The 26,035-nt window shown below is 62.9% G+C and overlaps 1 protein-coding gene across 2 annotated transcripts; it reads right to left on the bottom strand.

Annotated features, from left to right (window-relative positions):
• PRKCD (protein kinase C delta) lies at positions 1-26,035 on the bottom strand. 2 transcript variants are annotated; one of them, XM_012934216.2, is made up of 19 exons: positions 25,845-26,035; positions 22,938-23,051; positions 11,045-11,167; positions 10,156-10,355; positions 8,508-8,568; positions 8,232-8,397; positions 8,104-8,135; positions 7,165-7,250; positions 6,807-6,936; positions 6,349-6,449; positions 5,671-5,782; positions 5,434-5,555; positions 5,132-5,305; positions 4,912-5,003; positions 4,306-4,368; positions 2,936-3,074; positions 2,623-2,811; positions 2,032-2,160; positions 1-704 (listed from the first exon to the last, which is right to left on the bottom strand). In XM_012934216.2, exons 3-19 carry the CDS (start codon positions 11,157-11,159, stop codon positions 552-554), a joined length of 2,064 nt encoding a protein of 687 aa, XP_012789670.1. In that variant the 5' UTR covers positions 11,160-11,167; positions 22,938-23,051; positions 25,845-26,035; the 3' UTR covers positions 1-551. The 2 variants fall into 2 exon arrangements, with proteins under 2 accessions (XP_012789670.1, XP_054991507.1); XM_055135532.1 differs by lacking the exon at positions 25,845-26,035 and adding an exon at positions 25,199-25,384.

The raw sequence follows: 26,035 nt of genomic DNA, 5'->3' as shown, positions 1-26,035 counted from the left end.
TCTCAGTACCATCGAGCGTTTATTCAGACTCACAAATAAAAGAACCTGGTAGTAGTTCAGTTTGCAGTTTTTGTTTTTTTGGCTATACATATATATATGTATATATACATATACATATATATTTTTATACATACATACTTTTTTAAAAAGATAAACACACCGCCAGTTCCCATTATTGTTTTCTCTACCGAGCAATATATACAGCCTATTATATATACGTGCACTTGTGCCCGCATATATTTTTTTCAATAGGTAACTACATTCAAGTAATGAAACACAGGATTTACAATTCCCTCTGCGGGCAGAGGAAAAGCAGATTCACAGAGTTCACAGAGGAAGTACCGTAAGAGCCCAGCCGGAGCCCGGGGTCCCCTGCGGGGTGGTGGAGGGGGCGGCAGCAGCAATCACAAGTCACACGAGGGCTGATGCTGGGGGGCGGGCTGGTGCTGTAGGGGTGCCCAGCCCCCGCCCGGGGAGGATGGACAGGCCATGCTAGCTGGCCCCAGGCTGCCTGGCTGGGGGGAGTGGGGGTTACGTTCGTAACGACACTATCACAAGAGCTTCTCAAACTTGGAGTTCACGAAGGAGAAGCCGGCGAAGGCGGACTGGTCCATGGAGTCGATGAGGTTCTTGTCGCTGTAGGAGAGCCGCGGCTTCTCGCCCAGGAACTCCTGGTCAAAGTTGCTGTAGTCTCCGGGGGACTTCTGCGAGGAGAAGCCAGTGCGGGTGAGTGGCGCCTGCGGGACCCTCCCAGCCCCCCGCCCCCCACCCCAGGGCCAGGCCAGGGCAGTCCTAGAAGCAGAGAGGGGACAGCCTTCAACAGTCAGGAGCCCCAGAGCAGGAAGTGGATGCTGTCCCTGCCCCCGCAATTCACTCCAGGCATCGCAGACGAAATGAAAACTAAACGCAAGTCAAATTCCAGGTCTTCCGTGGAGTCGGCCTGTGCCCAGCCACGCCCACCCACGGACATGTCATCCAGGGTCACTTGGGGACTGGCTGGCTGGCAAAGCCTCAGAGATTTACTATGGGGCTGTTCCTGGGGGAAATGGGCCAACTCTCAGCTTCCCGGGACACAAAGAAATGGCAAGAGGCTGGGGTGGCGGCTCCTGGGGCTGGGGGCACACTTCACATGCGGCGGCCCCAGGTTCTATCACCCAAGCCGCATGGGCCCCCAGAGCCACAGGGTGTGGTCCCCACCCGGAACAGAGGCGTGAATGCACCTGGGACCCCAAACCCAGGGCTCCCGGGCAGGCAGGCTTCCCCCACCCCCGTCGCTGGGTTCCACGGTACTTCCTTCTGCCCACATTTTTTTATTGACACAAAAATTCAAATTTCTGGCTTGTTTGAAATACTGGCCGAATGGAGCAGCTTTGGGCCTATTTCTTGGCATGTCCACTCGTGCTGACCCACCACAGGTCCGGCCATGTCCCAAGCAGGGCTGCCGGCCACAGGGGTACAGAGAAAGACTGAGGTAGTGCCCCACCTTGTGTCTGTGTGTGTGGGGGAGAGGGGTGCAGGGCGAGGAGGAGGGACACAGGAGGGCCCCTGTGCAAACGCCCTTCCGCTACCTGGCTTGTCTCCCCAGCCCAGCCTGCACCCACCTCTTCTCGGACCCACCCCTTCCCTGCGTCCAGGGCTTCTGGGCACAGGCCGTCCCCATGGCCCAGGGCCACCAATAGGCATGGCCGAGTGAACAACCCCTGCGTCACACGTGACCCTCGGCACAAGCTCCTGATGGCTCCAGCTAGGCAGGGCTCCGACTCCGGGGCTGCCTCCACTGGGCTCTGCTCATCCAGTGCTCAGCATTTCCCAGGTTAGTGGACCGCCAACGGGGAAGGGGCGGGGGAGCCCTTCAGTTCGATCCCCAAAGCACGGTTCCCCGCACTCAGCGCGCACCCAGGGTCCAGTGGGCTGGTGAGCGGTGGACCGGGGGGAGGGGGAGGGGGAGAAGCAGAGAGAGGGGCTGAGAGCCACTTGTCGGGGGGGAGGGGCAGCGGGGAGACGGCGAAGCGCCTGACGCGGCTCACGTACCACTTTGGGCTTGAAGGGTGGCTCCAGCTCACACTTCTCCAGCAGAGTCCAGTTGATGGTCTTGAAGAACGGGTGTGTCCGGATCAGCCCGACCACTCCCAGCCGCTTGCTCGGGTCCCTCTCCAGCAGCTGCAATCCACAAGGGCCCTGGTCAGCACCCGCAGGGCCGGCGACACTGGGCCGGCAGCCACGGTGTTCCCTGGGCCCTGCCAGCGGGCCAGCGGGCAGGGACTCTGGACGGCTGGCCCAGGGAGAGAGAGAGGTGGCAGGCCGGCCCCGCGGGTCCATCCTGGCTTCCGGCCCCACAGTTCCATGGACTGGCCTCGCCCAGCACTTCCACTGGGAAGACGGAAGCGGGAATTGGGGCCTCAGGTCTGCCTGTCCCCCGACCCCAAGCTGGGAATCCCCAGGCTGACTCCAGGCACGGCGGTCAGGCAGGGACTCGGGTGCACAGCAAGACCGGCAGAACGTCTCTCCCCGCTCTCCGGGGCTCACAACAGCGGCTGCCCAGGCCGGGGACGGGTGGGCTCCTGCACTCCTGACACCCACTCACCCACACCCTGTCCCAGCCAACCTTGCCCAGCCTCCCACCTTCTCCAGAATGTCCTTGGACTCCTTGGTGATCCAGCGGGGAAAATACGGGTTGTCCACGCGGATGGACTCGAAGAGCTCGTCCTCGTCGTCGCCATGGAAGGGGGACTGGCCAATGAGCATCTCATAGAGAAGGACGCCAAAGGACCACCAGTCCACCGAGAAGGAGTACTTCAGACCCTGCAGGATCTGGGGCGGGAGAAGGGGCTGAGAAGGGCCCACAGCAGGCGCCCTGGCCAGGACACCCCCAGCCTCCCTGTGGCTCCAGCTGGGAGTGGCTGGGCGGGTCCGACAGCTGGGAGCAGCCGCTCACCTCGGGGGCGATGTAGTCAGGGGTGCCGCAGAAGGTGCTGGCCAGCTTGTCCCCAGTCACGTTCTCTTTGCACATGCCAAAGTCAGCAATCTTGATGTGACCTGCGCTGTTCAGCATCACGTTGTCCAGCTTGAGGTCCCTGGGGCAGGCGATGGGAGAGAAGGCATCAGGAAACCCGGGCCCTGTACCCCCAGCCCCCGTGTTGGTTTTGAACCCTCAAGGACGAGGCCACCGGGCCAGGGAGAGAATTCAAAGGGCTGAGCTGGAGACCTGAATTCAATCACCACGGGCACCCATGACACACCCCCCACCGCCACCCGGAACCTCCAGGCAAGGCCCCCAAGCACTAAGCTGGGAGTGAAACCTGAGCACCAATAGGCAGGGCCCAAAGCTTTCAGGAGTAAAAGGCTCAAGACAGGAAAAGGAAGCAGAGAAGGAAAGAGGGGCCTCCGGCGAGCTCCTTTGGCGCCAGGCACATGCCCAAAGCGAGGCTCAGAGGTGACATCACCTGCCCAGGCCCCCCAAGCTGGGGAACATGGGAAGTGACCCCTGAGCTCAGGTCAATCTGATGCCCAGAGCGGGGACTGCAGATGACTTAGACACGGGCAAATCGGAATGAGAAATGGGCACCTGGGCGACGAGGAAATGGCTCCAAAGGCCAAGCGCAGGCTTTGCACGCAGGAGACTTGGGCGTGACCATCACCACCTTCTGCTCCCCCTGGGCCACCAGGAACGACCCCCAAGCACTGAGCTGGGAACAGCCTCTGAGCACCCCCAGGTGTGGCCCCAAAGCAGGAAGGAACGGAGGGAGGGCGGGGCAAGGGGCACCAAGCACCCGGCAATAGCATCTCGCCCCCCCCCCCAACAGCCTGAACCCTAACAGTATTTACTAACTTGGTCTTTGGGCCACACCTGGTGGTGCTCAGGGGTTATTCCTGTCTCTGAGCTCAGGAGAACCCTTGCAGTACTTGGGGGACCGTATGGGATGCCAGGGATTGGACCTGGGCTGGCTGCGCGCAAGGCAAGAGGCTACCTGGCATACACTCTCTCTCTGGCCCGGACCACCATTATTCAGGGAAGAACTAGGGGCAGGTCAGAGGGTTCAGAGCAAGAGGCTTGCTCCCAGAAGGGCAAGTAGACTGGCCGGACTGTGACCCTGCCAAGTCCATGCACGGGCAGCGAGTTCCCGGAGCTGGCATAGGGCCACCTAGCTGAGGGGCCACAAAGAATGCCAGCAATGGAGTAGGTGGTTTAGGCAAATCCCAAGCGCTAAAGACAGACGCTGAGTACAGGCCTGGCTCAGAACATGTCAGAGAACAGAATGAGTCAAAACTCCCCCCCACACACTGCCCAGAGCCCCCCCCCAGTACCTGTAAATGATCCCTTTGCTGTGTAGGAACTGCAGGCCACAGATGATCTCGGCGCCATAAAAGCTGGAGGAGGGAGACACGGTGTCCTGGGAGTTCTGCCCACCAGCCCCAATTGCCCTGGGGCCCTCACACTCACGCCGGGGCAGGAAAAGCTGCCAAGAACACCAGGGACAACCAGGCCTGGTCAAGCATGTCATGTCCCAGGCCAGAGGGGGCTGGCAGCCCAGGGAGCGGTGAAGGAAAAGCTCTAGGTGACATGGTTCTGCCACGGGAGTGTATGCACTTACTCCAGCTCACATTTGCACACATGCACACACCTGCACACACGCACATAAGCACACACATGCAAATGCACATACGTATATACACAAGCATGCACGCACATGCATGCACACACGTGTACACGCACACAGGCACAGTTGGGGGTCCACCCAGTCTGGAGGTCACACTCCAGTGCAGAAGCCTGTCTGTACTGTGCCCCCATCAGAGCGCCCCGCTGTCTGGCTTCCCATTGGGGGACAGCCCCAGAGCCCCCAAGAGCTTCCCAAGCCCCGCCCTGGGCAGGCAGCGTCTGTGGGAGGGGACTGGGCAGTGGCCCTCACATACGTGGCGCGGTACAGCTCAAAGCGGCCCTTGTCCTGGATGTGGTACATCAGGTCACCCCCGTTGAGGAACTCCATCACAAAGAACAGGTGCTCCTGGGGGGTGGGGGGTTGAGGGCAGGGTGGTGAGTCCAGACCCAAGTTCCTAGGGGCCCACCGTGCCCTTGAGGGCATGGGGTGGGGACAATGGCCCTGGGGGCGGAGGAGGGGAGGGGGCTGGGCACCTTGGTCTGGAAAGTGCAGTAGAGGTGGGTGAGAAAGGGGTTCTCCCAGGCGAGCGCCAGCACCCGCTTCTCCACCATGGTGCACTCCACATCGTCGTCGATCAGGACCACGTCCTTCTTGAGCGCCTTGATGGCAAAGAACTCCTTCTTGTCCTTGAGCTCTGCCAGGAGCACCTGACCAGGAGAAGGGGTCTGAGCGAAAGGGCCGGGGAGCCTGGCCCCAGCCAGGACACAACAGCCCCACCTGCAGATGCCAGCAGGATGCAGGGACCCGAGCCCGGCTTCCGGGGGCAGCCCCTCACCTTTCCGAAGCTGCCTTTGCCCAGGACCTTGTGGAAGACGAACTTATCGATGGTGCACTTCAACCCAGAAGACGGCCTCAACAGCCCCGTGGACTCCCAGAGCCGGTCGTAGGCCCCGTGGTCTGTGGGAGACAGAGCTTGAGAGCCTGCTCCTTGGGGTCTACCAGTTCCTTTCCACAGTGGAGGCCTCAGTAGGGGCGATTCGGGTTTCCTGGAGGGAAGTGGGCCCAGTCTTACCCGGGCCATCATCTCCAGAGACCCCTGGCTTCTTCTCGAAAGGCTGGTAGACCCCAACAACAGAATGCTGGCTCCCCGGAGAGTGTTCCAATTCCTTTCGGATGCTGGTTCTCTGCAGGGGACGAGGTTGGGGAAAGATGTCAGGTGAAGAACCCCACCCTCAGCACCGTAACAGGTAGGCTAGGACCCATAGGCAGTGGGCACGACACACACACCGACACACAGATACACGTACTCTGACCACACAGGTGCATGCACACACTGACAACCTACCAACACAGATGCATGCGTGTACAATGACACACACAGATGTGTGCACACTCTGACAAGCCACTAAGAGATGTGTGCATACAGACACACAAATACGCATACACACACAGATACACATGCACACAGAGACGCATGCACGGACACTGAAACAGATGCATACACGCACAAATGCATGCAAACAGACAAACAGACCAATGACACACACCACACAGATGTGCAGACACACCCAGATGCGTGCACACACTGATACACATAGATGCATGCAGATAAGACACACACATGTGAAAACCAACCCACAGTCTACTGCCTAATCACCGAACGAGGCCTTCCAGGAGGAGGTGTTGGGGACATGCTCCACCGGGCTGCCCCAGCCCACCACCCTCTCACCAGGGACCCATGTTTGCCCACCTGGCTGACTTGGTTCAAGGCCTCGGCCAGCAGCTTCTGGTTGATGCCGCACAGGTTGGCCACCTTCTTCTGGCACTTGTGGTGCACGTTCATGGAACAGTCTGGGCAAAGGGGGCTGAGGTCAGGGCCCTACTAGGCACAGCCAGCAGCAGCACTGAGTCCCGGGCCCAGCTGAGGGGAGCAGTGGGACGGCCTGGGTGGGTCTGCAGGGTTTCCTGTCCCTGAGGAAAAGTATCTGAGGCTGGCTGATGCTGTCAAACCTTCCAGCAACCGAGGCAGAAGACAGGAACCCAGTTCTATACCCGCTAAAGAGTCTTGTCCTCCAGGGGTCTCGGGCAGAGCCTCAGGGCCAGGGCAGGGGTGCACCCAGCCCACGTGCGCCCCCCACCATGGCAAAGGCAGGGACGGGACTGGCCGCCTGGGACGGCACGGCGTGGGGTGGGGGCGGGCACGCCTACCTTCACACTTCAGCCCCTGCTTCACCAGCCCCCAGAGCAGGCTGCCGCAGTGGTCGCAGAAGGTGGGGCTCATGTAGTTGTAGACCTTGAACCGGTGCGGCATGTCAATCTTGAAACGTTCTTTCTGGAACTGGGGTGAGGATTCCCACGCAGAGGGTCACAGGCCTGCTCCAGGCCCCTCCTCTGCCACCCCCCACCGCCCCGAGCACAGCAGGACGCCCCAGATGGCACCCCCAGAGCTCAGGAAATGCAAGGGCCCAAGGAGGCCAGCGGGGATGTGAAGAAGAACGAAGAAAAACGGGAAGGGCCAGACCCCTCCCAGCAGCTCACCCCTCCCGAGTCCCGGGCCCAGCCTCACCAGGGTGTCGCGGCTGTTGGCGGCCGTGCCAGTGCACCGGCCGATGATCTTGTCGATGCATTTCTTGTGGATAGCAGCGTTGCATTCTTGAGGTGGTGCAAATTGGGGAGGGGGGTTGGGAAGACACCGGGAGGGAGGGGCAGAGGCTGTGAGCTGGCACCCGAGGGCGCAATGCAGCCTCCAGGACAAAGCTGCCATTCTCCCCGGCAGCCCACACCCTCACCCCGAGCCCCAGCAGAGCCCGGGTCGTCCTCTCCCCGGGCCCCTCCCGGCAGGCTGGAGAGGACTGTGGGGGCGATGTGGAAAGCAGTGGGGGTTAGGGGAGGCGCCCGGCGTCCTGGGGCAGAAACCAGGGGTGGGGTATCTGGGAGAACAAGCAGTAGGGGAGCCCCTGGCCCTCTCATCCATGCCCAGGACAGGCGCGAGCTCCAGAGTGCTCTCAGACAGACAGACACACTCCAACACAAGGGGACAAAGCACACCCTGCGGCCACAGGTGGGACTGGCACCCTGGAAGGAGAGCGAGCGCTGTGCGCCCATGTGATCGTGGCAGACTGTTATCTGTGACAGACGAGGAAGCCAAGAGCACAGTGTCCAGCGGGAGAGTGGACCCAAGCCCACGCCCCATGCTTCTGGGACCTGAGCACATGACCAGTGGGAAGGTGTGCCAGCTCCTCCCCAACACACACACACACACGGGAATGCCTGCTGGCCTCCCTGGGAAAGAGCCCGCAGGTGGGCACTAGCTGACTCCCATGGCCATATTCTGTCGCCATGACCCATCAGATTCCCAGCCTGAAGTCACTGGCCACAGGGCCACCGGAGAGACACAGGCTTGGTTTCTGGTGGCTGGAGCCCCCAGCACTTGCCACGGGACCCTCCCCAGGCCCACGGGGATACAAGCCTTCCCGAATGCAGACAGGGCGGTGGTGACACTTACGCCTACACTTGTAACCTTGCTTGTTGAGACCCCTAAAAGGCAAAATTCCCAAAGGAGGGTGAGTGTGGGGAGCGCAGCATGGGGACCCCCGCCCCTCCCCCGCCCCAGAGGACACAACCAGGCCTCACCACACAAAATCCTTGCACACGGAACAGAAGGTGGGCTGCCCGAAGAAGGTGGCAATGAACTCGTGGTTCTTGATGTAGTGGATTTTGGCCTGCTTGATAGCCCCCCGGCGGTTCATCGTGGATGGACACATGGCGTCGGCTCCACTCCGAATCGACTGCTTCCAGTCTAGGGGCCAATGTGCAGGATGGTGAATTCCAGAGAGGCCCTGGACAGGCCTGCCAGCGCGCTGCCTCCCTGAACCCCGCTCCTGGCTGCCAGCCCCGGGAGGCTCTTACCTGTGTCTTCCAAGAAATACTGCACAGACATTAACACCTTGGCCTGTGGCTGCAAGTCCAGCTGTCGGGGTGAGGACAGGCGAAGGGAGAGGGATCAGTAAGGGGCGGGCCCGCCCCCACGGCTGGTCCCGCCCCCATGGCTGGTCCCCCAAGCCCCAGGGCCCAGGTGTCAGGCCCTAAGCCAGGGGACAGTGTGGTCAGAGAGGCCAGGGAGAGCTGGCCCCGCCCTGGCCCCGCCCCCTCCCTGGGATTGTTACATTTGGGGAAGTGAGAGACTCTAGCCCACACCCAGCCTGACAGGGGCTGGGAACAGAAGGGCAAGGAAAACATCCGGCTGCCCCCTTCCCCAGGATCCCTGCCCCCGACTACACGGGCACACGCCCGCATGCAGGCATGCACGCGGACACATGCACACACGACACACGAATGTGTACACACACATGGGCACACACACAGGATGCACATGGACACATGCACATGGACACATACACACATACACATACACACACACAGGACACACATACGCAGCTGCACCTTGCTGACACTGTCCGTGTGCCCCACAGACGGGACCCTCCCCCAGGGCCCAGACTGTCTCTCGGGGGAGCAGACTGAGTGTGGCAGATGTGTGCCTGGGGCTGGCACACACGGTCTGTCAGAGGGGACACCTAGGCAGCAGGAGCCCAGGCCACCAGGGACAGAGCCACCACGTGTGATGCCGAGTGGGCAGGTGAGGGGGTCCCCGTCTTCCCTGTTGCTCCCCAGTGCCTGTCTGGGCCTGAAGAATCCAGAAGAATCCAGAGAAGGGGAGGAACAGGCATCTGCAGGAGGGGCCACACCCCCCCAGCGTCTGATACCCCCCTCGGGTTACAGCACAGCTCTCACACCCTCGGGCCAGGCCTGCCACCAGCCCCTCCGTCCAGCTGTGTACTTCATCTGCACGGCCGGCCCAGAGGCGAGATCTTCAGTGACCCCTTTCACCGAGGCAGAAAAGGGAGCACAGAAAGGCCGGAGTGGGAGCCATGAGAGAGCAAGGGGCCTGGGCCTGAGCTGCTAACTGGAGAGCAGCTACCACGGCCAGAGCAGAGGGAGCTCCTGCAGACAGCCCCTCCCCTCAGGCACCGCACACACAGACACACAACACACAGCACACACACACAGGCACCGCACACACATGCATAGAATGTGCACACACAGCATGCGTACACACACAGCACACACACAGGTACCACATATACAAACACAGAATGTACACACACACACAGCATGCACACACAGCACACACATGGGCACCACACATACACACAAAAACAGTATATACACAGACACACAGCACACACAAACACAGGCTCAGTACATACACACAGCACATACACAGACAGCACACACAGGCACAGCACACACACAGACTCACAGACTGACATAGCATACACAGGCACAGCATACGCACATATAGAACACACACACACATACAGATTACACACAGACACACAGAGGCACAGCACACACCCCCCCCCACAGACACAGCATACACGGCACAGCACACACACACAGCACGTACACAGACACACACGCATACAGCACGCACGCAGCCTCCCACCCAGCTCTGCAGGCAGGCAGGCAGGCAGGCAGGCACACGGCCTCGGCTCACCCAGAACTCGGCCTTGCCGTTGTTCTTCTTGCAGCGCTCCGCCAGCACCGACACGCCCACCGTCACCTCGGACATGGGGTCCTCGGCCGCCCGCATCAGCACGATCTGGATCACTCGGCCCTCGTAGATGTGGGCATCGAAGGAGGACTTCCACTCGGGGTACATGGTGGGCTTATTCTGCACCAGGGTCTTCCCACGCTCTGCGAGGGGGCACAGTGGGCCAGGTTGGGTCACGGCCTGTCACTCCCTCCCTGGGCTCCCCCAGCAGCCTCAGGCCCGAGTCTTCCCGGGCTCACCACTGCTCCAGACACAGGGTCTCTCTCCCTAGGGAGCCCTACCAGGACCCACCCGGGGCCTTTGCTCCTGCTGCTCCCTCTCCTTCCAGCCCCAGTGCTGGGGGCCAGGAGCTAACAGGAAGGCAAAGGCCGTGCATGTGGGCCGAGCGCCTGAGTGCAAGCCGGAAGGATGGAGAGCTGCCAGCCACAGCAGCCCAGCCTTCCAGCAGGGGGCCAATCCAGCTGTGATGACACTCAAGGTAAGGGGCAGGCCCAGCTCTAGACCCAACCATGGTCAGGGGCCAGCCCTGATCTCAGGGTCAGGGATGGTTTCCTGGGGGGAAGGGACAGCTCACCCAGGACCCAGTGGATGGGCCGGGGGAGGGCAGAAGCAAGAGGACATGGTACATAAGAAGACGGCCGCTTCCAGGAAGCCCTCCGGACCCCAGATAGACGGGGCCTTTGCTGAGCCTCCCTGCCAGGCCCCAGTACCATGAGGACAGGGTCTGGCACAGGACGCGTGGAAAGTGCCCTTGGAGGCCCCTGCTGTCCTGCGCCCCCAGCTGCGTGGGCAGTGCCACAGCAGGGTTTCCCGGCGAGCAGTCCCCACAGACCTGTGGTGAGCGCTTCCTTCATCTTCACGGCACAGAAGGGAGGGCTGGCATCCTCCGCGGGCTCCAGGGTCCCCAGCTCGTAGGAGTTGAAGGCGATGCGCAGGAAGGGCGCCATGATGGGGCCTGCAGGGGTGGGGGGGGGCGCCGCAGGGTGAATGCAGCACCCCGGGCAGCCAGTGTTAGAGGACACACCTGACCTCAGTCTGGACCCTGCCAGGCCCGGATGCCATGGGCACCAGGGCTAGGGGCGCCCTATGACCCCTCTAAGACCCGTCTGCTGCCCCGCCTCTGGGCCAGGTCCCTGGGATGTTCGGGGGCCCCGGCACTTCCATGTTGGCCAAAGGAGGCTGGACGGGCGCCCCGGCCCCAAACCCCACACGACGCCCCTCCTGGGTTTCAAGTGTGTCTCCGGCTCCGACTGCGAAGACAGACACACAGCGGCAGGACGACACCTGGGGACACTAGCCCCCAGGCGAAGCCCGACTCTGAGTGGGGGCTCCACTCCAGCACGAAGCACCACCGGTCAGTCCTACCCACCCTGGGCCTGCCTGACCTTCTGAACCCTGGGGGTCAGGTCGATCACCCACCTGGCAAGCTGCCAGCCCTCCCCGACACACGTCCCCTCCCACTGCCAATAGGAATCGGGTCTGGTCCCACACTGAACATCCCCTAAGCACAGCCAGCCCTGCGGGTCCCGCAGCCCCTCCCAGTAAGGGTGTCAGTGAGGGGGTCTTCTGGGTGGACATCATGCATATGCCCTCGGGTCTGGTCCCACACTGAGCATCCCCTAAGCACAGCCAGCCCTGCGGGTCCCGCAGCCCCTCCCAGTAAGGGTGTCAGTGAGGGGGTCTTCTGGGTGGACATCATGCATATGCCCCTACTCCACCCCCAGCCTTCCAGGGGCAATGATTCTGGGTCTGGTCTCCCAAAGCACTTTTGTTTTGGTTTGGGTTTTGTTTTGTTTGGGTTCTGGGCCACATCCAGTGACACTCAATGGTTACTTGCCTTGCACGCAGCCAACACAGGTTTGATTCCCAGCATCGCACCGCCAGGAGTAACTCCTGAGTTCAGAGCCAGGAGTAACCCCTGTGCAACGGTGGATGTGACCCAAAAAGCCAAAAAGAAAAAAAAAAGAAAGAAAGAAAAAAGGAATCACTCTTGGCAGTGCTTGGGAGACCACATGGAGCACCGGGATCAAACCCAGGTCGGCCTGGTGCAGGGCAAATGCCCTCCCTGCTGTACTATTGCTCCGTTGCTCTGGCCCCTCCCAAAGCAGGGCTGAGGGACGCTGACAGGGCCTGTGTGGGCGCACGTGCCCTCCCAGCCTGGGTCGCACACTGGCAGACACACCCCCACCCTGAGCACCTCCTGCTCCCAAGGGAACTCCCACAGGGAGTCAGAGCAGAAGCGGGGGCTGGGGGGTGGGCATGGGGGTATCCAGCCCACAGGGTGAGTGGTCTGAGGGCAGGCGGGAGGAGCAGGAGGTGGGACAGTGGGTGGAGGGGACACAGGCTGTATGAGGGGTGGCTGAAGCCAGGGGCAGGAGCACACCTGGCTGGCCAGGGAGTGCCCCGGATCCTCCAGAGAAAGGGACACAGTGGCCTGCCCACAGCTCTGCGGCAGGCGTGACCCCCGGTCAGAGGCCCTGGAGCCCCGGGGGCTGCCGGATGAAACCTGCACGAGGGACTGGGGACAGGACAGCCAGCCCTCAGCCTGGGAGGGGCAGGACAGGAGCCAAATCAGGCCTTCGTCCATTCACCCCTTCCTGCTCTCAGTACCCCCTCCCCCGCACGCTCCCCCATCCCAGTCCCAGGTAGCCGGTCCTGACAGGGCTGCAGGGAGCAGCCGCCTGGGAAGCCACAGGAGGCCCCTGCACACGAGCCAAATCAGGCCACCGGGCCCCAGGCAGGTCCTGCGGCTAGCGGGCAGTCATCCAGGGATCAGGTCACTCGCTGGGCCCCAAATTCCTGGGAATAAAACTAGAGCGTGCCTGGGTCCCCGCTGGACTGGACGCCCGTGCCTCTCTGGGGCCCAGGAGGGACAGAGCCCCCAGCCCCAGCAGGCAACTCCCACCACTGTGAGGCCCGGTGTAGGGAGGTGCCTGGGTACCTGAACCATTGGGGTAAAGAAATGCACAAAACAAGTGGGGGAGCTGCTATTTATAGCCCCCATGCAAATCAGCCCGGGGCTGCTGAACATAGCCAGGAGGGGCCAGGCGGCCCGCCCACCCCCTCCCCCAAACAGGACCCTGTTCTCTAGCTTCTCTTACCACAGATGGGGGGTCGGGGCGTGTACCCCGATGAAACAGAGAGCACTGGGCTCAGAGTCAAAGGGCCTGAGCTAGACCCTCAGCTCCCACCAATAAGCACCAGCATCCTCTTCGGTGGTCGACACACACACAGCTGACCATCCCAGGGTCCCAGGGTCCCAGGCACCCTAGCTGCAGTACCCTTTGTGGGCCTGGGAGATGGCCATTGTCCCGGGAAGAATCAGGCCCAGAGGGACAAGTGACTTGCTCAGCATCATACAGCAGCCGGTCCCGTCAGGAAGCAGTTCAGGAAGGGTCTGGGCTGGGAAGGCAGCTCGGGGGGCAGAGCACACGCTCTTGTGCGTAGAGTTCTAAGTCCCCTTCGTGCGTCCCCATCCTGCCCGGCCAGGCACCAGTGTGGCCGCCGCCCGGTTCCACAAGACACAGTTCAAAGGTTAAGGTGCTTGCCTGACATGAGCTGCAAAGGCGGCCCAGGTCTGAACCCTGGCACCACCAATGGCCCCCTCAGCATCGACTCAAGTGAGCCCCCCAAACGAAAGATGAATCAGAGAGGCCGCATGGAGAGTAGATGCTTGCCCTTTGGACGGCCCTGGCTTGATCCCCCGGAGCAAAGAGCCAGGAAGAGCCCCTGAGCACAGCCGGCGGCGGGCCCCCATCCCCAACCCTGGCCTGCCCCAAGTTAGGCTGGGGAGAGAGTACGCAGTGAAGTGGTGTCCCTGCACAGGGCCAACTCTGGTTCAATTCCCAGGTCCACATGGTCCCCCAAGCATCGAGGGGTATAGCCCAGAGTGGAGGCGCAGCTCCACACCCTCACGCCTCCTCGCCACGCCCAGGAGGCCTCACCCACCGAAAAAGGATGGGGGAGGCAGCTCAGCGAGGGAGCACCAGGCCCTGAGCTTGCTCACCAGCCCCACAGAGGGACCAAGGAATCAAGCCCTGCCTCGGGCTGCCTCGAGTCTTTCCCAGACAGCCAGCGGGAGGAAGAGACCCAGGCAAAGCGGCGCCCCACCCTGCCCCAGGCCAGCGGTCCTCAGAGGGAGGACACCCCCTCCCCTCCCCCTCCCCTCCCCCTCCCCCTCCTCCTCCTCCTCCTCTGGGGGAAACCGGCTCCTGCCAATGCAGAGCAGTGGGCGGGGCTGGCCAGGGGGATGCAGGCCTCAGCGCTGTGAAGCCGTGCACTCGCCTGCTGGAGCGTGTTCCAGAAAAGGAGGCGTGGGCACAGTGCAGCCTGAGGGGGCCGTCAGAAAGAGAAATGTACTTTCTAATTTGGGTCCCCAACAGTCACCTGCAACTTGTTTGAGGACAACGTTTATTAAAGGTGAAAAACACGGGGCCGGGGCACAGTGGCAGAGCTCTTGCCTCAGAGGCGGGAGACCCCAGTCCCACCCCCAGCACCACCAAGACCAGGCAGCAGAGTTCCCTCGGGGGCCAGTGACAGCGTGGTGGGGAGGGCGCTTGCCTTGCACACAGCCCAACTGGGTTCGATCCCTGGCCTCTCAGACGGTTCCCTGAACCCCACCGGGCGTGATCCCCGAGCACAGAGCCAGGATTCAGCCCCAAGCACAGATGTGGCCAAGAACCAAAGTCAGGAAGAGTGAAAAATAAAACCCAACCTGGGCCTGGGAGACCGGCCCTGCTTGCATGAAGCCTGGGGTTGGTGGCCCAGCAGGGCCAACAGGTAACCGGCAACCCCAGCGGGCGGGCGAGCGAGCGGGTCTGCGAGAAGGTGCCAGACACAACGCCCCTTCCCCCCAGGCGCACCTGAAGTCGGGGGCCAACAGGAGGGCCTCCTGGGACCTCAAACCACATCCCAGGCTGAGGTGGCACAGGTGGGCCCACTCCCTAGCAGAGGTGAAGGCAGGAACGGGTCCCTGGAGAACCTCTGAGAAAAGTCTCCTAAACAGACCCCCACCCCCCCGCCAACAAGGGAGCAGAATTCACCCCTCCAGCACCCCCTCCCCCACCCAGCACACCTGCCCAGCTGTGGGCCTGTGTCCTGCCACCTGCCCAAGACTCCAGTGTAGAAGGGGGGACGGCAGTGGCTACAAAGCCAGGGTGAGGGGTTGACCTGTCTACACCTCTAAAGGGTGCAGACCCATCTGCAGAGCTTGGGGGCCCGTTACAGGCGCCTTTGGTGGTGAATGAAGGAGGGTGGAGGAGCAGGCAGCCTTGCAGGGGGAGGGCCAGAAGAGGAAGGAGGAGCGCCAGCCGCCAGCCCAGCCGGGGCAGGGTTGCAACAGGGCAAGGGTGTTGGGCGTGGCGAAGGGCCAAGCCAGGCGGGAAGCCGGCTGGCAACCCCTTCCCCCCACCCCACTACCACGTGGTCGTCCCGGAAACAAATCCAAGAGGCGGCAGGGGTTTCACAACCCAGAAAACGGGCTCAGCAAGAAGAGGAGGTGGGGAGACCGGCAGGCCAGCCCTTCCCAGCACCCCCACCCCAGGCCCCGGCGCCCAGGTGCCCAGCCCTGACTGGTCCCGGCTCAGGGCTGAGTCCCAGCGGGGGCACCTGCTCTCCGCCTCCAGCCACTCCCCCCACACCTGTCCCCGAGAGGAGCGGAGATGCACCCGCCAGCCCTCAGCTCTGCGGTGAGCCGGCACCCTGCTCTGAGCCCCCCTGCTCTGCCTGTGCTGTGCCACAGCCAGCATGGCCCCCCCGAGTTCTCTGCCCCCGGCCAGAGCTGGATCCTTCCCCACTCCCCGGGCCTCAAGCCACAGAGGAGCTGGGCCAAGGATCTGCAGGGCGCCCCCCCATTCACTTCTCAGCCCTGGTCACGCATCTGACCATCCCACCGCCAGGCCCAGCTCACTGGAAGCCCCTGGAATCGGGGGTGGCGAGACCCCGAGAGCCAGTGGCGTCAAGCCCTGGGACCAGAGAAACAGTCCAGCAGGCAGGAGCTTGCCATGCACACAGCCGAGCCAGCTTCCATCCCCGGCATCCGACAGGGTCCCTCGAGCTCCACCAGGCGTAACCCAAAAACAACCAAAAAATGACAAGTTCTCTTCCTACCCCACATGTGGTAAGAGAGTTTCACATGGAACAGGGAGCAGCTGTAGGCCCCAAGGTCCACCCCAGCCAGGTCAGCAGGCCCAGCCAGCCAGGGGGCCCCAGTGACAAGACACACATGAAACTCCAAGGCTGGCAACGAGGAGAGGGGGCGGCGGGGGGCGGGCACAGACCGTGCAGCTGCAGAAGTGGGCAAGGCTCATGCTGCTCGGGTGGTCAGAGGGGCCGGCGGAGAACGGCTGGTCAGCTGCGGCGGCCAGGGAGGGCTTCAGTCTGAAGCAGGAACCAGGGTGCCAGCCCACCTCACTAGAGGCATGGAAGGGCCCGAGGGGCAGGACCTGGTCCCTGCTATCTGTCGAGGCTCATGCCAGCCCTGCCAGCACACAGGGGCACAGCCCGTGCCAGGCTCCGGCTTGAGTCACTCGCTTAGCCCCGCGCTCAGTCCGAGGGAGGGACCCAGGTACCCCTGCAGGGAGGAACAAGGCCCCCTTCATGGTCAGACTGAGGACAAGGGGGCCTCTGTGCGGGCCAGGGCGGGGGCACATCAGTGCCTCTCCCGGAATACCCACACACGTGCACACACGGGCACACCCGCCAGCCCAAAACCATGGGCACACACAGCCAACCGCGGTCATGAGCCTCTCTCGGAGAAGTGCTCACAAAGTGGCACACCCAGGCCCAGAGGCCCATGCAACGGCCACACCCTCAAGCTTACAGGCAAGAGTCCCCACGTGCCAGCACTGAACTTTCCCGAGGGGGCATGGGTATTCCAGGGACCTTCGGAGAGAAACACAGGAGCCCGGAAGGAAGGTGCCCCCCCACCCCCGCCCCGCACACAGCTGACCACTAGCCAGGGCCAAGGGCAGCCCCAGGGCAGAGGCTGGGCTGGGGAAATGGCGCTGCACGCCCGGGCGAGGGAGCTGGAGAAAGTTCCTCCAAAGTCCCAGAGGAAGGGGAGGGAGAGCAGAGGGAAGGGCAGCCAGGTAGGAGGTGAAGGGCAGTACAGGCTACCCCCACACGACCTCCGCTGGGCCCACACTCCCACCCAGGACAGAAACTGAGGGAGGGGCGCACTTCACCCGAAACACAGAACCAGGGGGCAGCACCGTCACGGGGACCTTCTGGCAGCCTCCAGCGGGACACGGGCCTGTGCCTGAGGTGTCCCCAGCCCCTGGAGACGAGCCCCACGCCTACTGATCACTTCCCTCTGCACCCACAAGACCTCCTCCACCGGAGGGCCGTGGGATTCTCCCGAGGGTCACGACCATCTTGTGCTCCAGAGGAGCCAGAAGGGGGCCCCATGCCCCGGGAGAGACGAGCACCCCGCCACCATGGAGAGACTGGCAGAGGGGCGGGGTGGGGTTGGTGTGGGGAGTGCCAGCTTTGGGCAGCGAGCAGAGGAGCTGGCGTGCCCAGGTCTCACCCAGAGGTGCCACCCGTGAACGGCCGCTGCCCCGAGGAGTGCCCGGGCGGACCCCCAGACACCCTCCCACAGCCTCTGGCCCCAGGGCGCCCTCTGCACACTCTCCAGCCCCGGCAGAGAGTAGACGCCCCTGCTCCCCTCCTCCCCCCTGCCTGGCCACTGCAGCCCACACCCGAGTGGACATCTGATCTAGCCCGGGGCCCTGGCCCCAGGCGCCTCCACTGCCCTGTTTACCCAACACAGCCATGGGCATGATCCAAAGCTTCCGGGGCTGTTGTGAAAACAGCGGCTCAGCCACCACAAGCCTGCCCTCCTGGGCACCTGGGCAGGGACCTTCGAGGGACAGCCAGCTGGCCTCATAGCCCAGGCCTCTCGGGCCTCTCCCGCAGGGGCCTGCCGAGCCCTCTCCTCGCTGGCCTCCCGCGATGCCTCCCCACGCAGCCTGGGTCCAGGGTCCCACCTGCCCCAGAGGGACGTGAGTTATCCAGCCCGGGCTGGGCCCTCCCCCATGTGGTGCCCCTGTCTCCGAGCCACTCAGCTAGGCAGCTGGGGGTGCTTTACATCCTGCCCTGGCCCAGCCCCACATGGCAGCCCCCCGCAGAGTCCCGCCCCAGCTCCCGTAGCCCCTACTCCGGCCCCAACTGTCCCCTTGCCCCAGCAAGGGAAGGGGCCTGGAAGGCAGTCAAGCACATCTCCGCCCAAGCTCCGGTGTGTCCACAGGCCCTCGGATAGACCCAGACTCCTGTCCCTGGCCTGCCCCCCACAGCCAGCCCTCCATGACCTCCCTGGCCCTGCCCTCTCCTTTCCCCTCTGCCCCAGCCACAACGATGCCTTCTCAGTTCTCTGAAGGGCCGAGTTTCCTCTCTCTGAGTTCTGGGCTTGCCTCTCTGTCTTCCTGCCCTCCTCCCAGGATACAAGCTGGCCCGACTCCTCACTCAGGTCTCAGAAGGATGGCTTCCTACCTATCTGCCCACTCCCCAGAGGAGGCAACTGAGGCTCCTAACAGCCCAGGCTTGGCTCAGGAGGGCACAGTCTCAGGCTGGGGACATGGGTCAAAGGGCGAATGCATATGCTTTGCGTGCCAGAGACTGGGTTCCGTCCCTAGTGTCGCAGGCTCCCTGAGCAGCACCAGGAACAGCCCTTGAACACCTTGGTGAGAGCAGCACCCAAGCACTACCAGACATGGTCCAAAAACTAAGGGTTCAAGAGACGGTGCAGCGGGGCTAGAGCACGTGCCCAGCACACGGCCAATCCAGGCTCGATCCCCAGCATCACTTGGTTCCCAGATCACCACCTCCAGGTGCAGCCCCACCGCTGCCCCCAGCACTGCCAAGTGTGGCCCGGAGGCCTCCAAAGACCGCCAGGGTGGCTGGGGTAATCCCTGGAGCTGTCGGGCCCATGCAGTGCTGCGTCCCCAGGCCCAGTTGGCTGATGACCGCCTGTGGGGTCCAAGTCTCCTCAGTGCCACTTGGGAGGCCCCAAAACAGAACAAAACTGAGTACACAGCAAATGTCAGGGCGGTGGGCCCCGCTGTCTGGCCTATGGCCCTAGCCCAGGCCCCCAGGGTACCCGCACTCACCTTCCTGGCAGGCCCCTGCTTTACAGCCGCTCTTTGGCACCTAAGACCCCTGCCTCTTGGCCCTCAACAGTGGAGACCAAAGCCTAGCCTGAGCTTCCCTGGGCTGATCTGTGTGTCCACAGGGCAGGTTAGGGACTGTCACTGGCTGCTGCCAGAAAGCTCGATGGGGAGCCGGAGCAACAGGACAATGGGGAGGGCTATTTGCCTAACAAGCGGTTGACCCAGGTTCTATCCCTGGCACCCCATATAGTCACCCGAGCACCACCAGGAGTGACACCTTAGCACGGCTGAGTCAGGAGTAACCCCTGAGACTTGCTGGGTGAGGCCCCAAAATCAAAGACAAAACAAGAAGGCACACTGGGGCTGGAGCAATGGTACAGCGGGGGCCAGTCGGACAGCAGGTAGGGCTGGCACACAGCCAACCTGGGTTCAAACCCTGGCATCACACATGGTCCTCTGAGCCCCGCCAGGAGTGATCCCTGAGCTCAGAGCCAGGAGTAAGCCCTGAGCACTGCCAGGTACAGCTCCAAAACAAACAAAAAAGAATGTCCGTAAACAGAAGTCGACTTCCAGCCCTGTCTCCCAGGCCAGGGCTGACTCCAGCAGGCAGCAAGGGCCCCCATCCCACCCCCCATTGCCAACCTCAGCTTCTCCCATGTCGTGGGAGAGGGCCTGGGGAAAAGTGAGGGGGCAGCAGGCAGCTGGCCTGCCTTTCCCTCCCCGCATCCATTTGTCAAGATCTTCTGCCTCTGAAAGGGAACGAGGAGGAGAGCAGGAGGGGCTGGGCTGAGTGGGCCCAGCTGCACCACCCCACCTCCTAGGGCGGAGGATTGAAACCTATTGAGCCCTGGAACTCTCCCCACACCCGGAGGCTGGAGAGGGGGTGGGAGAGAGCCAGAGATCTGGCTGCCTGGCCCGGCTGGGCACCACCTGGCCCCAGGACCCTGGGTCGGTGCCCAAGCCCTCAGTAAGAACCACCCTCAGTACCACTTGCCATTTTCCGGACGGTTACCACGAAGCGGGCGCTGCATGCTTTTTATACCTACGGTTTCTGCTCGCTCAACACCGACAATGTGCCAGGAACAGTGCTGACTACTTTGCATATGTTAGCTATTGTTTCCATCACAGAAAGGTGGTTGCTATTACTGTCAGAGGGGAAACTGAGGCCCTAGCACCCAAGTCTCTTAGACAGGTTAATTCATATGGCAACTGGGAGTAGTCCAGCTACCCACCTCGCCCCCAGAGTCAGCTGGCAACTGGCACGTGCACACAGTGGGGTAGGGGAGATCCGGGGGCCGGGGGGTGGGGGGGGGAAACTGTCTTACACGCCTGGGTGGAGAGGAGCCAGTTGGTGGGGGCTGCAGGGACTTCATGGTCTCAGCCCCTCACCCTGCTCACACCTTTAAAGTAGGACAGTGCTAATGCTGTCCGGCCACAGCAGTGGAGAGCCTGGTCAGCCAGCCTGACCCACTGGCCAGCCGCGCTCCCCAGGCAGGCGGGGCGGGGGCGGGGCAAGCCACAGACAGAGGCTGGTCAGTCCCACTGAGAAACCACTTCCTGGGCAGCCCAGAGGAAGTGCGCCTCCGGAAACGCCACGGGTGGACAGGCGTCTCCCTGGGGTCTGGCCCTTGGAGAGTGCACAGGCCACCCCAGAAGTGTCCCGTCAGCTTGCCAGAGCCCAACCAGGCGCGGAGGCCTGGGCACCGTGGGGGACAGAGAGGCCGATCAGACCCCCACCTGCCTGAACACCTTGGCCCCACGACCACAGGCAGCCCACTTCCTCCACTGCGGCAGCAACCACAAACAGGACCAGCACAGCTGATACAGCCCCCCGCCCCCCACACACCCAGGCACCCCGTCTCCAAGGCTGAGCCCCCAACAGACTAGGGGCCTGGGAAGGTGGGACGGAGAGATGCTGCCTTCCCAGCAACCGGCCCCACACCTTACCCCCTGTGCCCACCTCGGGCAAGGAGCTCCTTCATGACCCAGAATGGGCATCACCTGGTGTGTGTGGGCAGGCACCTGAGTGTCTGGACGAATATCTGTGTGTGTGTGTGTGTGTGTGTGTGTGTGTGTGTGTGTGTATGCGCGCGCGCACGTGCCCATGCCTGTGAGTCTATGTGAGCATGTGTGTGAGCCTGCCTGTGGACAAGTGCACAGAGCACATGTGTGCACATACATGAGCGAGCTTGTGGCTGAGTAATGTGAGCACGCGCGTGTGTGTGTATATGCACGTATGCCTGCGGATGAGTGCATGGCAGCATGTATTTATGGGAGCACTTTGTGTGCATGTGTGCGCCTGCCCTGGGTGAGCACGTGTGTGAGGGCAAGTGAGCCCCGAGTGTGCAGGGCCCTGAGGAGCTGTGGCCAACACCTGGAAGCCGGCCTCAGTTGGTAGATCCCTGTGAGGGCGTGTCTCACTGTTGCGAGGGCACTGGGTGTCAGGCTAATGAATGAACTTCCAGGGGAATGAGCTGTGGTGGGAGCCGGTGAGCCCCTGACCTCCAGGAGTCCAGGCTCCCCGCCAGCCAGACACGTGACTTCCCCGCCACTAGGTCAGGAGAAGGTGGTTTATAGGGAAGGACTGGTAACGGGGCCAGGGATGGGCGCAGTAGGAGAACAAGCGTCTCCTAAGCGTGAGGCCCTGGCGTTGAATCTGGCCCCACAAAAAATAAAGACAGTGAAAGCCCTGCTGGGGTTTAGGCCCAGCCATGGATCTCACCCCGGGACAAAGGTCTGACTCCTCATCCACACCAGAAGTGGCCCAGGGAACCAAGACCCCACCAGGTGATTCACCCCCAAGTTCCAAGAGGGCCTAACAGGCAGGAGAAGTGGAAGGACTCCTGGATGAAAGACCAACTTGGCCTCCCCTTCTCAAGGTCACTCCCGAACTTCCAGGGGCCCTCAGCACCCCACCCGATCCCCAGAAGCCTGCTTTCTGAGTTCTGGATTCTGGAGAGGTAATGGGTGATTCACAGGCTGCTTTCATCACAAAGGGGACTGCAGCAGGCAAGGCTGGCCCCCAGGAATTGCCAGCTGAGGTGGAGGGGTGCTCAGAGAAGCCTTCCCTGAGCATCCCTGGAGGCTCTGAGCCAGGGGGCAAGGGAAGAGGCTTTAGAAGGCCGCTCTGGCCCCGGAGAGGCTGGGGAAGAGCACAGGAATGAAGAGAGTGCAGCCATGCCAAAGAGCTGGGAAGCTGCAAGCCACCCGCAGCTGTGTGCAACCATCCTGGGGGCCAGGGCAAGTCCCTGAGCATGTGACACAGAGGCAGAGACAGGGACCACTAGAGGGTGAGTGTCCAGACTCACACACCACCTTCTCCAGCTGGCCAGCAAGAATCTCCCAGGCCTTGGGGCCCCAAGGTCTCAGTGGACGGAAACTAGCTTCAGACAGGGAACCCGCAGAGTCTGGGGTCCTGCAGAGTCAGGAGATCCCCACAGAGGGGGGCCTCAGAGCTATGGAACCCTCACAGTCAACCCGGGGCCCTCACCCCTGGGCTGTCCTCAGGCTAACTGCTGCACGCCTTGGATGCCCACACGCCACACCGAGACTGCGCCCAACCCCCAACCCAGCCCAGAAGACCACCCCTTAGGATATCCGTCTGTGTCTGCATCTTACCTGGGTCTCCCAGTTCCCCTTCGCCCTAGATCCTGGCTGCCGCCGCCACCAACTCGCACCAACCTCGGGGAGAAGTAGGCCCACCGCCCTCACCCAGTCCAGTTCCCGGTAGACCTGCAGGAACAAGAGAAAACAGCTGAGCTGGCAGCCGCCCAGCAGGCTCTCCCCGTGAGCCAGCACGGCACAGCCCGCACAGGCCTGGTGCAGCCTCATCCGGCTCGGCGGCCTCAGCCTCTCCGGACTCGGCCTTCTCTGCTGTGAACTGGGGCCGGGAGGGAGGGGCTCACTCTCCCTGGACACCGGCAAAGTGTCCACAGCATGCCCGGGGCGGGAACGCCATGGCTTGGCCTGCGCAGAGCCTCAGGATGGGCAGGGGGTGGACACACAGCACAGCACGAGGACTGGCCCTCCTTCCTGGGTCCTGGGGCCCAGACCCAGGCACACTCCATACTCTCTGTGATTCCTCAGAGCCAACCCGGGGTCATCTTTAAAGTAGGGAGACTCCACCTCTCCACATGGGTGCCTGGCTCCAGCCCCAACTGTCATCACACCTTTCCATTCCTTGCTCAGTCCCTTCTAGTTCAGGTGCTTCTTAGGCTCCCTGTTGTGCCCATTACAGCGTTGACAAAACTGAGGCCCAATGCGATCTCAGGAGGAGCAGTCTCGGCAAGCAGGTGCCCTGATCCTAAAAGTTCTGAGCCACTTTTTTCTGCAGCCAGAAAAAGATGCCCCTCCCCAGACGTGAGTCCCCCCCTCCCACAGAAGACCCCCACCCCCACCCCCGTGCCACTCCCTGGGGGAGGGGGCTGAGACTTTATCTCTTTATACTTCAAATTACTTCTGATTTTAATTTAAACTCCAATTAGGCAGGCCAGCTAAATGGTGTCAGTGCCCTGCAGTCAGAGCTCCCACTCACCCCACCAGCTCCCCGGCAGCTGCCGTGACTCGGGGGTGTCGGAGGGGCTAAAGCAGGGATCTACATCCAGTACTGAAACTGGGGTGGGCTGCAGGTGTGAACCACTGGGCTACACAGGGCTGGATGCCGGTGAGGTCTCAGCCGGTCCCACGAGCAGCCTGGCTGGCTGGGGACGTGAGGGGCAGGTGCTCTGGGCCTTGGCCAGCCCCAGTTCCCAGGCGAGGGGGTCTCAGGGCTGGGAGCGGGTGAATGCCCACCAAGGAAGACGAGGTCTACAGCTCAGCTCTCCCTGAGGGCCCTGCCGTGCAGAAGGACCTTTGACACGGGGCCTCTAGCCTGGTCCTCGGGTCCTGCCAACAACTTTCCTGGTTCCGCAGATAAGGAAACAGCCTGAGGGAGGCCTCTGTCTCATCTGTCCTGACTCTTAATGGGTACAGCAAGTGTCCGAGCCCGAGTCTGTCTCCGGTCCAGGGCTCAAGGTCTGGTCACCACACCAGGACTCTCAAAGGCTAAGCGCCGTCCCCCTCCTGGCCTCCCCAAGCACGTCAACGCTGAGAGGGTGAGAAGCAGAACTCAGAGGCCTCCTTCTCCGGGGCCAGGGCACACGCACACCCTTCCAGCACCGGTACCTGGGCGCAGCCCCCCTCACTACCGCCCGCTGCCACTCTCGGTTCCCTAGTCCCCGCCACTCCTCCCGCGCACACTTGCAGTTCTGCACAGTCAGACCACGAGGGTGCCACCAGTCAGATGCTTCCCCTCTGCTCTCATCCCTCCCTCCCCCCACTGCAGTCCTCACCCCCGCGTGCACCCCCCCCACAGCTGTCTGCCACCGCCTGTCCAGCACAGGAACCAGGAAACCCAAGGACCAGTCCAGTCCCCTCCCCTGGTGCCCAGGTCAGCCTGGTCACAGCAGCTTGACGGCAGAGGAAGAGAAAGAACATGTAGGCACCCAAACACACACACACACACACACACACACACACACACACACACACACACGGGTCACCACGGGCTGCCACAACAGGCCACTCCAACGGACACGTGTGGCCACAGGGTCACAAGGAAGCACTGGGAGAGAAGCACCAAATACTCCAGGCAGTGGAATACATACACACAGGCACACAAATGTATGTGTTCACACACAACACAACACAACACACACACACACGCGTGATCAAGAACACAGCTGACGGAGTGACTCGGCTCACAGAGCTTCAGGACACCCCTAGACACACACACACATACACACAGGCAAGTCACACATGTGAAAAATAACACACAGGCTGTGTCTCAGACACCGTGACAAAGAACAGGCAAGGGGGCCGTGGACACACACCACACCTACGAGAGGGACCGGCTCGGCGGCGCGGGGCAAGGAGACAGGATGCATTTGCCGAGGCAGGGGCCGGCCCCATCAGCCCTAGCCCTCTGGGCGGGCTTGCGCCGGGGGTCCGGCGCGGGTGCGCCGGGGGACGCCACGCCCGGCCCGAGCCCGACGGGGAGAGCGCCCGGGAGCAGAGACGGCGCGGGAGGAGCGCCGCGCGGGCCGGCCGGGCAGGAACCCGGGGCGGCGGGCGTGGGCCGGGGGCGCGGCTCGCGCGCGCAGGATCCCGGGGGCGGCGGCGGCGGCGGGCGGGGTGGGGGCGGGGCGCGCAGGGGGCGCGGGACCCGTGGACCCCGACGCGGGCGAGGCGGCGGAGGAGGCAGGGGACAGAGGGGGCGGCCCGAGGGCCCAGCCAGGCCCCGCTACGGCGCGCGGGGGCACACACGGGCGCGCACCGGAGGGTCCCGGCCCCCTGCCCGGCGGCGGGGCACACGGACGGCAGGGGGACCGGGCAGCGGCGCTCGGGCGCGCAGACTTTCGCTGGCCGCCGCTCAGTTTCACAGTTTCGGAAACGGGAACCGGAGCGGGGCGGGGGGAGGGGAAGGGAGCGCGCGGCGCGCCCCAGGGGTCCCGGGCGACCCCACCCCGGGGCCCCGGCCTCACTCACCTCCGGGCGCAGGGCGGCCAGGAGCCAGGGGTCGCAGTGGACGGGCGGGAGCGTGAGGGGGCGGTCAGGCGGGGCGAGCGCGGGAACCGGGGACCGCCCCGGCCCGAGCGCGGCAGCCCGACGCCGGGGGTCGCTCAGGGGATCCGAGCGCCGCCGCCGCCCGCTCCCGCGCTGCCGCACACGGAAGTGCG

This window comes from Sorex araneus, chromosome 4 (assembly GCF_027595985.1).
Source record: "Sorex araneus isolate mSorAra2 chromosome 4, mSorAra2.pri, whole genome shotgun sequence".
In the NCBI taxonomy this organism is placed as follows: Eukaryota; Metazoa; Chordata; class Mammalia; order Eulipotyphla; family Soricidae; genus Sorex; species Sorex araneus.
Note: the sequence above shows the minus strand (reverse complement) of the source record. Positions and strands in the feature narration are given on the sequence as shown.

What these genes read in the sequence shown, in the direction of transcription:
- PRKCD (XM_012934216.2), bottom strand. Translation starts at nt 11,159, where the DNA reads ATGGCGCCCTTCCTGCGCATCGCCTTCAACTCCTACGAGCTGGGGACC. An exon ending in CCTTGAACCAAGTCAGCCAG is followed by an intron (nt 5,783 to 6,348) that starts GTGGGCAAACAT and finishes CGTCCCCTGCAG; the next exon opens with AGAACCAGCATCCGAAAGGA. An exon ending in CACCCTTCAAGCCCAAAGTG is followed by an intron (nt 705 to 2,031) that starts GTACGTGAGCCG and finishes TTCTCCTCGCAG; the next exon opens with AAGTCCCCCGGAGACTACAG.